A 17,260-nucleotide genomic window follows, 5' to 3' on the forward strand; every position below is an offset into this window, starting at 1 on the left:
CAAAAAATGTGATCAGTGTGCAAGTCGGAGATCAACATACTATGAATTATTCATCTAATCTAATGCAATTGCACTGTTTGAACACTAGAGGTCCCAATCTGGTTCAAGCCATGGGTTTAAAATCTACTGTATAGTACATGAGAAAAACAACTATGTTAAAAGGGTTTAAAAGAGCTCTTCAAATACACCAGCTCCATGCCTCTGCAATCTACAGCACCAGAGAGAAAGAGAGATGCCGCTGAAGTCGGGCATTTTAGCCGACTTTGGAGCTCTATTCTAGCTGAAATGATACCATAGATTGTGTAACGAAGCTTATTATGTTTTAATCCATCATTTTATATAGAGAGACAACTTTTTAGAGAGAATTTTCAATTGCATTATTTTTTGGAAAAATTATTTAATTTAAATAAATAAATCATTATTTATTATTATTATTATTATTATTATTATTATTATTATAAATCATTATTTAATTAAAATAAATCATTAAGTTTTATACAGACAGAAATACAGATGAGAATCGCTTTGCATTGCTCGTGACTGAGTCATAAATAAATAAATAAATAAATGAATGAATGAATGAATGAATAAATAAATAAATTTTCCTTCCTAAAAATTTGTTCAAAATATTATGAGAACTGAACTAAATTGAATTGTGAAGCCAGTATCATGAATTAAATTGAATTAAATCGAATCATGACCAGATCATGAGTGTATCATGACACTCTTATATCTCTTATCAGAAGTTCTTAAATTGTGCTCAACTATATGCCCATAATTCAACTATTCAATATCAGCTTTATTAAAGTTTTGCAATAAAAATCCTAAACAGACCACTGAAAGATTCCATTTTTTATTTAAATTAGATTTAAGATGACATAAAGGTAAAAGGGTAATTATTGGATTATTTGAGGTTTGGATTAAGAGACTAATTATCTAGTTTAATAAATAATAATGTATCAATACATTATTGATTTGTTGGCATGGTTGGTGGTAAAATAAAGAAAAAGAAGATCCCTGACAGTTTGCACATGCTACATGATCCTGTGAAGGAACCAGGACCTCACTTCAAGAGCCACAGTAATGCTAGAACACCTCTAAAAGCAGTTCAGTGATGTCATGTCCATATCTCACCTTGCCTCTGCATTTGCCCTTGTTGATGATTTTGAGTGCGTACTCTCGGCCCGTGGATCTCTCCACGCACTCTCTCACCACGGCGAAGTTGCCGTCTCCGATCATCCTGCCCACCCTGTACCTCTCAGCTATAGAGGCAGGAACCTGAGGGCCTTCCTCCACCACCTCAGCTACAAAACATCACATTATAACTGTCAATCACGGACCAGCTTGTGGAGGAGCATGAGCTGCAAAGGTCTCTACACAGTTTGGACCAAATAAAGCAAAATTCTTTTTGCATTCAATTGTATGAAGCAATTGGGTGTCAAAATACCAAAGAAGTTCTGTGTTATTACCTTCGCTTGCAGGACCGTCACCTTCATCCATGGAACTGCACACTTTAGTAGAAGCCAGAGAGAGAGACGAGCCGCTGTGCTGGGAGCTCTGCCAAACACGGAGTTTTAAAGAGTAATGGAGTGAAATAAAAACAGCTGAATCACACAACATATTCACTTTATTTGCATAGCAAACTAGAAACATTATGCAGCTGCAGGTTTGTGGAATTATTTGACTTGGTCTAGGATTTAGTAGAAATCTATCTTGATAATTATAATACACATAATACTCACAGATTTTCTCCCTGTGTCACCTCTTCCCAACAACATTCACTTTTAATCTAATTTTAAAATGATTTATACATGTTTAGGTTAGGTTAGTTGTTAACCCTTTTAACCAGTACACTGGTGTTCATTCTACCACTAGAATGGAAATGGACTTGCATTCTGGGTAAAGAAATAAATGATGTTCAGGCTGTGAGTCTGATATAAAATGAGTCAGGACTCTGTTGGCTTTCAGTGTGTTTTAGACGTGTCCTTTTCCCTCTGTTGGAGAACCTTACACAGTATTTTAGTGAATGATAGATAGATGAAATTTTAGCTGGTTATGAACAAACACTTGGGGCATCTCAGGGAGCAGAAATTGGTTTAATATCAACATTTACTATGAAGATAGAAACATTTGGGTGAAAAAAAACTAACCTGAAACTTTTCTATGAACATATTAACCCTTAGTAGGCTAGTGAAAAACAGAAATACTTATAAAACACTACAAATTCTACTTCCATATGAGCTTCATATTAACCACCACTGTGGAGTGGAACATGGCAAAGACATTTAATGCTGAACATGAACACAGCAAAAACAGGAGCAAATTTCATTTTGGTTCCTCTGGAATAAAAGTGTTAACATAGGTGTCCTACAGCCGTATAAACCCTTGAATAAAGATTCACCGAAATGTCGGGTCCAAGCACAGCATCCAAGTTACCATGGAGACAAGAGGAAAATTACCATAACACCTGAAATATAAAACCCTCCAAAACTGTGGTGTTCCTCACACTTCCTCCTGCTGTACATATGGTACAGGACAGAGACGTTGTAGGAATAAAAACAGCAGTTTCCATAGAAACGCTCGGTCCTAAACGTGCTGAGAATAACAGCCAGGAAGCAGGTACGGTACGGTGAAGTTCAGTACAGCTTCCTGCACTCGCACCATGCCAGAGTATTCTCACCACCTGCTGCTGCTCAAATCGACACACTAGCATTTATTCCAACTGGCTGTTTAATACGAATGTTATATTATGTGTGTATGTTAAATTGTACTGATGAAAGGATACCACGATACAAGCATCAGATACGCCTGCTGGAATCGAAAGAACTTAAACAATAAAAGGTTCTGCACATCGTCCATGATTTTCTTTAGTAGGAAAGAAAAACTGAGAACTTCGTGAATATCTTAACCGTAAAATAACATGGCTCACTATATGTGAGTGGCCTTTATGTTTAAAGTAATATTTTGGGCAGAAAATGAATAAAATAATATAGATAATTTACACTGTAAATAAATGTACAGGATCAGCCAAGCCAAAAAAAATGCAGCATTAATTAAACAGCATGAAAAATACAAAATGTGAGTAAAAATATTTATTTGATTATAACAAAAATCATCAAAAGAACGGGATGTCGTTTATTTTACATAGCGCTAAAAATGTGAAGAAATACCTGTGAGCTCGCTTTGCATTATACGTGTGATCAACATATACACGTGAGTATGAAGAAAATTAGCTAGCGGAATATTTTAGCTTGGTTTGACTTCTTCAAACATTTACTTATTAATTTCACTTTCTTACTTACTTTCTTAGAGGAACACACAGTAAGGAAACCTATTCATAACTATTCACTTCCTTTACTTATTTATTACTACTATGCATTTTATTATCCTGTTTATGTTCACAGATGCATAATATTAAACACATCTAATGAATGTCATATCTACCAGTACAGCTGACTGTCTATACTGTATTTTCTACAGAAAAGCTAAATAGCCTGTAGATCTGTGATGGATCTCTGAGGGATGCCATGTGAAGGACGTCATCTAAATTTTAGCACCGATGTCTGCATTAAACTGTGTATTAAAATAAATCTGAAAAGCACATGTACATCAACTCAACATTTTATTTTCATGGGATGTTCATTTTTTCCTAAAATCTGAAAGGTATATTGTGTCTCTTACCCGCCGTCTCCTGAGACTGGCTGGACTGGGAGATGGACTCGGGGACTTGCCTGAGCGAGGCGTAGACAGCTGACTCCCTGCTGTTCCATTAGCTGAGGACAAAAGAGACATTCACTCAGATCATGGCATAACATTATTTAAATTCACTCAATAACACAGCGCTGCTGAATCCTCAAATCTGATTCATACATTCAGGCCTACAGGTGTTTCTATATTTCATGTTTTCTATATAGTGTCTCTGAGTAGTGCTCCCTGTAACGTTAGGGTTGAAATGTTTTTAAAAAAAAAGTCGCTTTAATTGTTGATTTTGTTATTGAGGACACGTTTTTTTGTAATGAGCCTCCGGGGTGCCTTATGAAAAATCACCTAACTACCTGCCATTGAGACTCTTTACCACAGTAGATGTCTGGGCAGAGCACAAACACTCCTCCCAACCGAGTCACAAACTGTTCAACCTCCTTCCATCCAGGAGGAGATACAGGACCATCCGCACCAGAACCAGCAGGTTCAGGGCCAGTTTTTACCCCACAACCATAAATCTTCTGAAATCTACACTACACCGCTAGAACTCTCATACACTTCACCACCTGCTTCACCCTCTACATTCTGCTACATTTTTTTCTATATAATATAATTATAATGTACATATTCACAGATTACACCTAGTTTATCTCTCTCTCTCTCTCTCTCTCTCTCTCTCTCTCTCTATATATATATATATATATATATATATATATATATATATATATATATATATATATATACACTGTTACTGATGTACATAATGCACACATTTTGCACTTCTAGTAGATGCTAAACGGCATTTCGTTGCTATGTATCTGTACTTTGCCAATGACAATAAAGTTCTTTCTATCTATCTGTGTCTATAAACTATAAACGGATGAAAAGTATGATCTGTTGTTGCTTTAATAAATCGACAAACTGCTATATTGCAAAGTGAAGAACACACTTTGGAGTGTTACTGTAACTGAGTCACTGATTGTTTTCCTATAACAACATAACACAAGGTCGATGTGTTACTTTAAGGTGTCCTATCACAAAAGGTTTCCTTAACATGTCAGTATACTTCAGTTCTCGTTAAGTGAGTTGAGACTAATGAGAATATCTGATGGATATAGTAACCCAAATGAAACATTATATAACTGTTATGCAAGCATCATCATGACAAATCCGAGGCTTGCATCCGGTTGAATGCTAATCAAGTCAGCCTGAAAATTTTTCCCCAAACCTCTTGTATAGATGAGATTCAGCCTTTTAGCAGTGCTAGATAACAAACATCAGAGAATGAATCTAGATTGTAAAAGTGCAAACAACCTGCATCATTTGTACATATTCAGCTTTGTGCACATATATTACATGCATAAGAAATACGGAGCATGTTAATAAATTCTGGTTGTAATTATTGTACAAAGATCTCAACCTTTAAAACAACAAGAAAATCTATAAGCTATAAATACAAATAAAATATTCAACCAATAATTTTCCCCTCTTGATATTTATGATATATAATCTTACCCGATCCACAGTGCAGCAAGTCACTGGAGCAGAGTATTATAGCTGCTGAGCTCATGTTTCCCGAGTGTGTGTGTATGTGCATGTGTGTGTGTGTTAGATTTCTGTGAATGAGTCGAGCCTCTGAATGATCTCACACTCCTCCTCCTCCTTCTGCGTACGCCTGACGTCCAAGCAGGAGAAGGAGCTGCCGAATAAAGCTTTATTAACGAAAAACATAACCTCTTCACGAGCTAACTAGCATCAATTTGGCAGATGTAATCTTTTTTTTTATTACAGTGCAAAGATAATTGAATTGTAGGTGATGAGAAATCCTAAATTGGATTCGAGAAAGTTTTTAGAGCTGCAAATTAAAACTGCATCTGAAGGTGCAGAAGAGCTATGAGTCAGCCCTGACTGCAAAAAAGAGATTTTTCTGCTATAATTTCATGTATAAATGAACATGGAGCAAAACAAATCAAACCGAATCTCTCTCACACACATACACACATATAGGAGCTAAAATCATCGCAATTGTGTGTCTGCCCACATTGAATCATCACCTTGCTGTTCTATTTCAGCATCTTTCAGCTGGAGCACAGATGCATGAGCATTACATCAAGTTATTTTAAGGTTAGAAAACACTCTATAATGAGTCTACTTCTTCAGAATAAAGTGTGACTGTAGTGTTTATATAATATACTATATATATAATATAATATACTTGTTTATCGCATTTTATACAACTGAGCAATTAAGGGATAAGGACCTTGTTCAAGAGCTTGATGGACCATCACAACCATTTGATCAGGAGCTCAACACCTTAACCACTCTAATAACTTTTTATCCTGAGCTGCAGAAGCCTGCATGATGGTCCATAACATTTTATCCTGAGCTGCAGAAGCCTGGATGTTGTGGCCCATAACATTTTATCCTGAGCTGCAGAAGCCTGGATGTTGTGGCCCATAACATTTTATCCTGAGCTGCAGAAGCCTGGATGTTGTGGCCCATAACATTTTATCCTGAGCTGCAGAAGCCTGGATGTTGTGGCCCATAACATTTTATCCTGAGCTGCAGAAGCCTGGATGTTGTGGCCCATAACATTTTATCCTGAGCTGCAGAAGCCTGGGTGTTGTGGTCCATAACATTTTATCCTGAGCTGCAGAAGCCTGGCTGTTGGTCCACAACATTTTATCCTGAGCTGCAGAAGCCTGGCTGTTGGTCCATAACATTTTATCCTGAGCTGCAGAAGCCTGGATGATGGTCCATAACATTTTATCCTGAGCTGCAGAAGCCTGGCTGTTGGTCCATAACATTTTATCCTGAGCTGCAGAAGCCTGGATGATGGTCCATAACATTTTATCCTGAGCTGCAGAAGCCTGGCTGTTGGTCCATAACATTTTATCCTCAGCTGCAGAAGCCTGGATGTTGTGGTCCATAACATTTTATCCTGAGCTGCAGAAGCCTGGGTGTTGTGGTCCATAACATTTTATCCTGAGCTGCGATGCCTGGGTGTTGGTCCATCACATGGCACTAGAACACTCATTCACACCCAGGGGTAAGTTATCTAAACCAATTTAACCTACTGGCATGTTTTAGAGGCAGGAGAAAACTGGAGAACCCTGAGGAAACCCATAAGGTTAGTCTAGGCAATTTAGCTTTTATTTGGTTTAACTAATGATTTGGCCTCCAAACCATTAATATACTGAATATCATCCATCTATATGTCCAATCCATCCACCCACCCATCCGTCCATCCATCTATCTATCCATACATTCTCTACACCACTTATCCTACTAGCTTACAGGGAAACTTGAGCCTCTCCCAGGACAAAAGGCAAGGTACACCCTGGACAGGATGCCAGTCGCACACACTCATTCACATTCTGCAAATAATTTAGAGATGCCAATCATCCTACAATGCATGTCTTTGGAATGGAGGAGGAAACCGGAGAACCTAGAGGAAACCCCAGAGGCATGGGGAACCCCCAACCATGGAGTTGTGAGACCACCATGCCCCACTATAGTGTATATCCTTAAAACTTAAATATGTAAAGCAAATGTGCGATATTTTTTTGACCAGTATGCACAATGGTTAAACTCATAGCTATAAGCTTCTTCTTCTTCTTCAGGCTGAGAGAGATGATGCTTAGCCAAATGATCTTTGCTCCCCCAAATCAGAGCATGCTCCCAAATCTCTAGTCCCTTGAATTCCTTAATGATTATGGAATAATTTCTGACACATTTTCAGGATTTTGCCCAACAGTGATATGAGCAGCTTCTCTGAAATGGTTGAAAGTCCAGAGGCAGTCTAGAGACTTCAGAAATCCCAATTTATCCACATAACAGTACTATTTTTTTGTGTGAGCACATAGTGTGAGCTGCTTGCTTTTGATTTCCTGAGTGATGTGATATGAAAAGTAAGAGGAAACACATCTGAACCTTTAGCAATGCAGGGCTTTAGTCTTTGCACGCAACTCTTATTCTCTCAAGGGCTGCACACTGCAGTAGAGGAAGCCAGTTCATCAGACTGATCAGAATGCAATCCAATTTCCAAACCGCATCAACCATCTGAGCACGGAGCTGTACAAAGAGTCTGCTTGCGCAAATGTGGTGCACTCAAAACACCCACGCAACACCAGTGGCATCCACAAAGACTACAAGGGCTCCACTACAGAGAGAGAGAGAGAAAAAGAGAGATGCCAAGCCATAATTCCTGTGAGTGTTTACCTGATCTGGAATCAGTTACTGATGGATACAGTGACTCATATCGAAAGGTTTGGCAAGGTTTTTGGTGTTGTTTATTGAATGATTGCTGTATTAACTTAACCCCGGCAAACAAATTTCATTTGTTCTGGAGGAGAGTTCTTAAGGCGAACATTTTTATTGTAAAATGAAATTTCCCATAAAAAATAATGTAAATGTAGATAATCCATTCCAGCCACTCAAAAATATGACCAATATTCCCAATACGAAGCCTATGTAAACTGTATGGCTGCTTACAAAGAAATGACCCAAGTCAAACATTCCATGTCAAGGGTCACAGGAAGTCATGCCACCAAGCTTGGGCTAAAAATAGAACAGACCACCCATGCCACCAATCTGTCAACAAAAAAACAACTAGTTTTTAACGCATGCCACAGGGAACATTGGTATCGTAGGTTGACTCTTTCCAAACAGCTTTTGCTGACTAAAAAATGTGTAAAATTCGTAAACTCACTTAGGTTGGCTTTGCTTGGCTTTCCACTGATGCTAACAAGTTTTGAATGGCTCCCGGATGTTCGCACAACTTAGCCGGCATTTGGTTCGATTTCTTTGTATGTCGAAAATGCTTCGGAAAAACCAACGGACATTTCTTGCAAAATTTAAAATCATTAAGCCGAAAATTCATGAGGGAGGGAATTCGTATGCCGAGGTTCCACTGTATATACATACAGATGCCAGATCTAACACTAGACATTATATCTGCTTGGTTCTTTCTGGTCATCCAAGGAACATGAGTCTACAGAATCCTACTTACAGATACTCCCATGCATGCTGTTAAACACAATCTCAAGCAGGTTCAGCAATGCATCATGTCACAGTACACGCGAAAGAGAAAGATCTGCTCCTGAAATCATAACGGATGTCCTGTACAGTTCCACATGTGCTGTGTTCTGAGATGCTTTTCTGCTCACCATGGTTGTAAAGAGTGATGAATAAAGTAATCTTACTGTAGGCTTCCTGTCATATGCTGCCAGTCTGGATATTTTCCTCTGAGTGCACTCATCAAGGAATTTCCACCCACGAAACTGCTGCTTAATGGTTGATTTTCGTTTTTCATACCACTTTTTTGTAAACTGTAGAGAACTGTCTGTGAAAATCTCAGAAGATCTGCAGGTTCAGCAGGAAATACTCAAACCAGAACATCTTGCACTGGACAAACCCACCAAGATCTTTGTTCTGTTGTTACATTTTTGTGTTTTTTGGTTTTTGGTAATCGGATCAATTTGATTCATCATTTTATTCCGGCTGCATTAATGCATAGGTACATAAACAACTGATGAATCATATTTCAGGCTCCGGGGGGGAAAGTGTTGTATAATAGTTACCACTAATGTGTTTGTCTAGTGTTTGCTACTTCTTCCTACTTTCTGACTCAGCCAGGAAGCCACACACACACTTTGCTTTGCTCTACACTGATAATAGCCTAAATCAGATCACTACATCTCCTCATCGGCGATCACAACACCTCTTCACAGAACTCGGCTGGACGTTTCTGAGAACGAGGCTTGCTGCAGTGTGTTTGTTCTCCAGGCTTGTCATTAGGGATTCGGCGTGAGTGATTAGTTGTGGCTTTTTGAACGACAGACTCGTAACCTGGAGGTCCTGCTGGAACTCCAAGCTCCAGGCCAAAGACATTAGTTCTTGTTCTTCCGGTTGGAGCAACATGCAAGATTAACTAGCGCCGGATGTTTTCTGGAAACGGCAACAACAGACGTGGTGACTCATATTTTTTTCTAGGACACAATGGAATAATAACCAGGAGATCAAATATATTTTAATGTCACCCTGTCGTGCAGTGAATGTGTTCAGAGCGGCTGTCTAATGTATAATCCGATAAAAAGATTTAGTCACAGGCTATAAAAGTCCTTCTACTGCTGAATGTTACAAAATGAAGCTCATAAGAACAGGAGCTGATGTATTTTAATATCACCCTGCTGGCTACTCTTAAAGCATAATGTGTTCAGAGATGTTCCCTGCCACATATTCTGTCATGAGTGATAAAGCTGATTTAGGCAGGGGTCGTTACAGGGGTAGAGCAATTTATACCTGCAAAACTGCTAAATGAGTTTGGCAGTCATTTGCCTAGTGACTCAGAGGCAGACCTCAAGACTATGAGTTCTGCAAAACTTGCTACAGCAGCTAATTAAAACTGGCCGAGTTTTTTTTTCCCAGAGGTTTTTAAAAAATTACTTAGAAATAGTTATCTGCTGGCAAGGATTGTGCATTATTCATGCATACAACAACAACCACAAGACAACGAACACCAATCACCAACCACCTATACCAACAATAACCACCAGCCAATAATAAACAACAACTACCATTTAACAAACACAAACAACCACAATCCAACAACCTACTCCAATAATAACCACCAGCCAACAAACACCACCAACAATCACCTATAACCACCATAAACAACTAATAAACAACCATAAACAATGACCAACATCAACCAGCTACCACCAATACCACCAACAGTCCTCAGTCAACATCCACAAATCCAACAAACACCAACAATAACTACAAGGCAACAAACACCAATTACCAACCATCTACACCAACAATAACCACCAGCCAATAAACACAATCAACAACCACCTATACCCACAATAACCACCAGCCAATAAACACCATCAACAACCACCTATACCCACAATAACCACCAGCCAATAAACACCATCAACAACCATCTATACCCACAATAACCACCAGCCAATAAACACCAACAACCATCTATACCCACAATAACCACCAGCCAACAAACAACAAATCAACCACAATCCAACAACCATCTTCACCATCAATAACCACCAGCCAAAAACAAACACACACCAGCACCATGAGCAGCCACCAACAACCAACCCTCAACACCACAAGCCATCAATCACCAACCCCCACAACCAACAGCCTCTAGCCACCAAGCACCAACAACAACAAACTCCAGAGCTTGTAATGTCTAGGCCTCTGTGTATTTTCCATATCTGATGGTTAATAAGCCTCTCCATTATCTCAATTTTAATTATTATTTGCACTACTTTTATCCAAAACTTGTGCTCAAAACTGATCATGGCAATCCAAAGCTATCTCCTTGATCTCTAAATGATATTATCCACAGAAATCCCAAGTATCGCCAGACTGGAAAGGGCTGGTGAGGCTGCAGGTTTTCATTATACCCAAACAGAGTCTGCTGAGAACCAAGATCAACTGATTGATCAGGAATCAGGTGGAATCAGGTCAGGTTCCTGCTTGACTGGAATGAGAACCTGCACCATGGTACACCCCAGTTGGAAGTGATGCATTGTGTTTTAGTACTGCACTGATATTTGGCTTAAGTTTTCCAAAGGCTGGTTTCATATCATAGTCCTGGCAACCTAGTGTTTCCTACCTGAGCTGTTGGAGACCGGAGACTTGCTCCTGTATGAGCCACCTCCACTGCGAGGAGAGCAGCGACCCTGCAGAGACGAGAGCCGACCGTAAGACTGCGATTTCGTCATCCTGCACTCTGAGAGAGGGAGAGAGAGAGATGATTTAAAGCAAGCCATGTCCATTTTTGTCCCTATATTTCTATACACATATAGACACTAGGCCATACAGTGAGACACTTGCAATTTTAGAGTGAAGCATCACTGCAAATCATCTATCTGCCATCTATCCCGATGGGTGTGGTCTGATTTTACCAGGATGACTCCACCCCCATCTACATGTCACAAGATTTCTTCACATTTACCAGATCTCAACCTATTTAAATCCCTGAGTTGTTTTCAGAGTGATGGGTCAGACTGTGCTCTTCACCACCATCAGTAAAAAAAAAATAAGGGGGTTCTTGCAGCTTGTAGAATCTATGCCATGAGTCTTCGGTGGCTCACGACAACCCTACTCATGCACTTTATCAGGTTTTTGACTCACATTTGTCACCTTTCTGTTGGTGATGGTATGAACAGAGGTAGGTTAGGAGTCTTACCACTCTCGTCCAGCAGGAAGTCATCCTGGTAGCGGAACTTTTCAGGACCACATGCGATGAATATGTCATCCTCACCGAAGAAGTCCTGCAGACATGTCACCTACAAACATCACAGAAAGACTTCATTGGCATGTATCATGTACAATCACTGACCAATTTATTAGGAACTCCTAACGAAGGTCCCGGAAAAGAACCTCGTGACTCACTGAATATATGTTACCAGGTGATTACTACTACCAGGCACTACCAATTGATCGTGAACGTAAACCTCAAGAACAAGTGCAATCAATATAAAGTTGTAGTTTGACTTGTAGCTGGAAGCAATGTCAGATCTGACCAATCAGAATCAAGAACCCAACCACACTTTATCAGTTTAACAATCAACATGTATAATTATTTCAAATTTCTTGCATACAGAATATGATGATCAATCTTCCTCTTGCAGTTTATTTACAACCTGCTTTTCACATTCGGGTTCATTCATTCTGTTCCTAGCTTACAAACACGTCGCAGCAGAAATGGTGACATTAAGACCATCAGAGATGAGTGTGTGAGCTGGAATAGTAAACAGTACATTTTGGATAAGGACGCAGCGAGACCAATACAATCAGGTTTATTATGGTAAACGACAGCCCTGGCGTCATCACTGACCTTTTTCAGAATGAATCAGCAGCTGGTCAGATTAGTTTAAGCATGCTTATTAGGGCTGAGAAATAATGTGTGGAATCAAAGGATAATATAAAGCAACAATACAGCATGTGGGAAATACAGACTAGTTCTTTGATTTCTTAATAATAATAATAATAATAATAATAATAATAATGATAAAAATAATACTTTTTAAAATATTTTTCTTTATTTTTAGTTCATTATTAAGTAAGAATTAATTAATAAATTAATAAAAACATTTTAAATTAATTATGATTTATTATAATTAACAAAAATAATTATTGTTTAATTAAAAAAACATTTTTTTGACATTTTGTTTTGACAAGGTTTGTGCAGAAGATATCATTCAGTACTACAATGTGTATGCAAATGTTATTTCCAAGGCAAATATTTGTACTACTTTATGTAGTATTGGTTGGTCTGTATAGTATAGTGTATTTACAGTATTTCTGTTTTTTATGTAGCATCATGGAACTGGAGAAACCTCGTTTCGTTATACTGAACACTAAACCGGGTTGAAGTGAGGAAGCTTTTATTAACATCCCATAATGTGTTCCTTCTGCAAGAAGAGAGAGGTAAAGGAGCTATGAAGATGTATCACAACCCAGATGGGGATTTCAAGAATAGCAAACTGGTAGATCAATGCACCAGGACTGAGATCTATCTAGTACTAAAAAAAGAAATTAGCTCATTAAGATTGAAGCATACTGGAGCTCACATGTTGTAGCATTAATTGCACCTGATTTCCTGGTCTGAGTCATGATGATGCAAATGGCTACACTACCAGTCAAAAGTTTGGACACACCTTTTAATTCAATGTTTTTTGTTTAGGGATTTATTTTCTACATTCTAGAACAATACTGGAGATTTCAGAACTATGAAATAACACACATGGACTGAAGTAATCCATATGTAATGACAACAAAAAACAGTCAGTTGTTATTTTAAGACACGAAGGTCAGGTGTTCTGGAATAGTTCTTGCAAGAACAGTATTGTCAAGTGCATTTGCAAAACCTATCAAGCACCATGATGAAACTGGCTCACATGAAGACCATCCCAGTAAAGCAAGACCAAAACTGACCTCTGCTGCAGAGGGGAAGTTCATTTAGAGTGACCAGCCTCAGAAATCACCAATTAACAGCACCTCAGATTAGAGCCGTTATGAAGGCTTTACAGAGCATCAGTAGCAGACATATCTCAATATCAACTGTTCAAACGACATTATTGTGGATTTCGGCCGCCTTCAGCATTGTTTTACAATGTAGAGAAAAATAAACATCAGGAAAGACCATGGAATTAGAAGGTGTGTCCAAACTTTTGACTGGTAGTGTAAATTCGGGTATTTAGTATTTTTTTGTTATATTCCTTCTTATTTTTTTTATTATCTATACTTGTGGATACTGCTGGAAGCTGTAAATTTCCCTTTGGGATAAATAAAGTATCTATCTATCTGTATGTCTGTCTGTCTGTCTGTGAACAAAAATACTGGCTGCAGGACCGAGAAGTGTCCGCTGCACAGCTCTGTCTGATTTAAATCTGAGCACACAGGACATTGGACCTGGACTTTCTAATACACTTCACATAAACTGTGCATTACACACCCAGCTATGTACTGTGACAGAAACCTGTACACTTAAAACACCAAATACAAGCAGAGCAACAACACACTCTGTACCGTACTACACAGTCACTCCACACAGACACAACGACTGACAGGAATATAAAAACAGTCATCATTTAGTGGCTCTGCTTATGTTCTGAAGCTTGCATATGTTCTGCTACAAGCTGTGAGCTTCCATCGTCACTGAGAGGGAACGTATCAAGATGCTGCCATCTAGTGGATAGATCAGAGACATTTTTTTTTCAGAAACAAACTGTATGCAATTTACAAAATAATGAGATTTAAACGTGTTAATAAACTCGTTCCTATAGATTAGTATTTCTCTTTGTGTGTGTGGGTGGGTGTGTTTGTGTGCATCAAGTACCAGTGATTTATCTCAGCCAGAGATCAAGGAAGGTTTACTGTCATCCCAGAACATTTGGTACATGAAAGGAAACAAAACTGAGGTCTCAGTGATGCCAGCAAAAAAACGTTTTTTATGTAATATAAATATAAAACTGTAACACTGTACTTTATAGAGGGATGTTGTAGCTTAGTGGTTAAGCTGCCACTGCTGGGCCCTTGAGAAAGACCCTTAACCCTCAATTGTTCAGTTGTATAAAATGAGAAAAAGTTCTGGATAATGGAGAAACGCAAACGTAAAAATTTTTTCCAAAAAGTCTCTAGGACAGAGGCATCTTTGCCCTTTTTAGTTACATAACATACCGCTTTACCTTTGTTTTTCATATATTATCCCATAAATGCAACTATACATGGATAAACAAGTACAATGTCTTTAATTAATAGTTTGCAAATTGGTAGTAAAATAGGAAACACTGCATGACATGATATAATTGTATTATTTTAATAATTCGACCCAGTGGCATGACCGCATGTCCCATTGTGTACCATTCCTCATTTAATAAACATTTTGGAGCATTCACTCATACGCAAGACCGTTAGCTTGAAGCCAGAACCATCTGTAGCTGGACAATGAGAAGAGCGTACTGAGTTGATCAAAAAAATGATAAAAACTTTTATAGGCTTCTCTTGAGGGACAGAAAGAACATAAATACTTGCATTTGATCCGAAGAGACTCAGATTTTACTCAGAAATATTTTAGTTTTATCCACTAGGTGTCAGTATTGATTCATCCTTAAGCTCTGTCTGATAGCAGTTCAGTACATCTACTTAAGTAAAATTCTCTAAATTTTAGATATAATGCTCCTACATCATAGAACCAGAGGTTTAATACAAAATGCTAATTAAAGGCATATAATAAAATCAATTTATCAGAACATTTCATATAAAGTGATTTACACACATGTATACAGTATATAGTGAGACAGAGTCTATTATATAATTTTTTTTTTTTATTATTTTGTCTATTTATTTTACTTTTAAACTCCATTTTTGACTCTGCATGTCATACTGTGTATGACTGTGTTTAAACTTGAATGAACAGATATATATATAATGTCAGACAGAGCAGTTCAACAAACAGTAATAATGATGCTTATGAGGATCTAAACTAGCCTGCACGGCTTGTTGTGACGATAGAACTCAGACTCGACATTAACAGTCTTAACTCAAGACCGAAATAAACCCAGGACCAAGAATAAAAACCTTCCGAGGCAAAACCTTTACTTCAGACAGCACAGAGTATTTATCTTGATGGTGTAAGAATAATTTAACACGTATAATCAAAACATGTATTTAACCTGATTAGGCTTGTGTTTCCACAGGTAACCTTTTTAATCACCAAGGTTTAAAACAGTCCTCTAAAAATTATCGTGAAGGTGTCTAGCAGTAAGGTTTAAAAACAACAGTATAAGTGGCAGAATTCTAAAGGATTCTGAGTGTCCTTGGATGCAACGATGTGAAGAAGTTATTAATGCTCACATTGTTGTTCATGCATGCAGTGTAAAGCATTAAAGATGACAAATCAAAGCTGCTTCTTATTATTTTTCTTAAATCAGCATGTAATAAAGTAGAATTAAGACAAGCTAGAATTGTATAAATACGTCGGTCAACTGCACTGATTCAGATGATCCTCTCGACTTTGCTGCATTTTCAATGGGTCTGATTTTTTAACCTCTTGTATTTGTATTAGTATTGTTTTCTATTTAAAGACATTTTCCCCGACAATAGTTGGCTTCATTTGCCCCTGAAGATTAGGTTGTTTTGTAGAAGAAGGAGTTACTTCTTCTACCTGTGTGCATATAAGTTAAGTAGCCTTTATTTGTCATATATACATTACTGCACAGTGAAATTCTTTTTTTTGCATATCCCATCCTTGGAGGGTTGGGGACAGAGAGCAGGGTCAGCCATTATGCAGTGCCCAAGGGCCCAACATTGGCAGCTTGGTAGTGCTGGGGCTTGAACCTCGATCTTCTTATCAACAACCCAGAGCCTTAACCACTTGAGTTACCACTGCCCCATATAAAAATAAAAGACAACATAAACATTATTTTTACTGTATTTAACTGTGAGTCAAACCCAAGGCCAAATTTAATGACACAAAAGCCCAAGACTGAAATGAGTACATGTACATATGGCAATAAATTCAGGACAAGTCCAGGTCAATACAGAAAACGTCTTTAGATTAGACACGAGTCTTAAAGTCCTGCTTTTATACTCTGAAAGTCTTTACCTATTTCTGTCTCTCTCTTTGTAAAGTTAAAAATCCCTGTTTTTTTCTGTATTCAGTACTCCATCATATCCGTGTGCACTGTAAAGCATAACAGACTCTGACAGTGCTTCTGAGCTTCTATGGAGTGCTTCTAATTGCACTGATGAGCAGCAGAAAGACAGCGGAGATCATGTGGAGCTCCTGCAGCGTCGCTTCCTGTCTTTCAGCTCAAACATCTTCAAATACAGAAGCACTGAAGCGGGAAAACAAAATCATCCTGGGAGATTTCTGGATCCTGAATCCACTTTGGAAATATTTATTTACCAATTTTGTTGGTCAACTTGATTATTACATATTGTTGTCAGTGTAGGTATAAAAAGCTGGACTGGTCAGAATTGTGGTCAGAATAGAAGTAACATATTGTTCATGTCTGTA

At 38.2% G+C, this 17,260-nt stretch overlaps 1 protein-coding gene across 3 annotated transcripts in view; it reads right to left on the minus strand.

The window, feature by feature from the left end:
- dclk1b (doublecortin-like kinase 1b) overlaps positions 1-17,260 on the minus strand; it is a 50,189-nt gene that overhangs the window by 13,989 nt on the left and 18,940 nt on the right. For 2 of the 3 annotated variants that reach the window (XM_058412827.1, XM_058412828.1), the window contains exons 4-8: positions 11,924-12,023; positions 11,348-11,464; positions 3,682-3,773; positions 1,470-1,557; positions 1,135-1,304 (exon numbers count right to left, since the gene is read on the minus strand). In XM_058412827.1, the coding sequence (XP_058268810.1) occupies positions 1,135-1,304; positions 1,470-1,557; positions 3,682-3,773; positions 11,348-11,464; positions 11,924-12,023 (567 nt within the window). Of the gene's footprint in view, positions 1-1,134; positions 1,305-1,469; positions 1,558-3,681; positions 3,774-5,217; positions 5,528-11,347; positions 11,465-11,923; positions 12,024-17,260 lie in introns of those variants that run through there. The other variant, XM_058412829.1, reaches the window with a different exon arrangement.

The sequence above is a fragment of the Hemibagrus wyckioides genome, linkage group LG17 (assembly GCF_019097595.1).
Source record: "Hemibagrus wyckioides isolate EC202008001 linkage group LG17, SWU_Hwy_1.0, whole genome shotgun sequence".
Lineage (NCBI taxonomy): Eukaryota > Metazoa > Chordata > Actinopteri > Siluriformes > Bagridae > Hemibagrus > Hemibagrus wyckioides.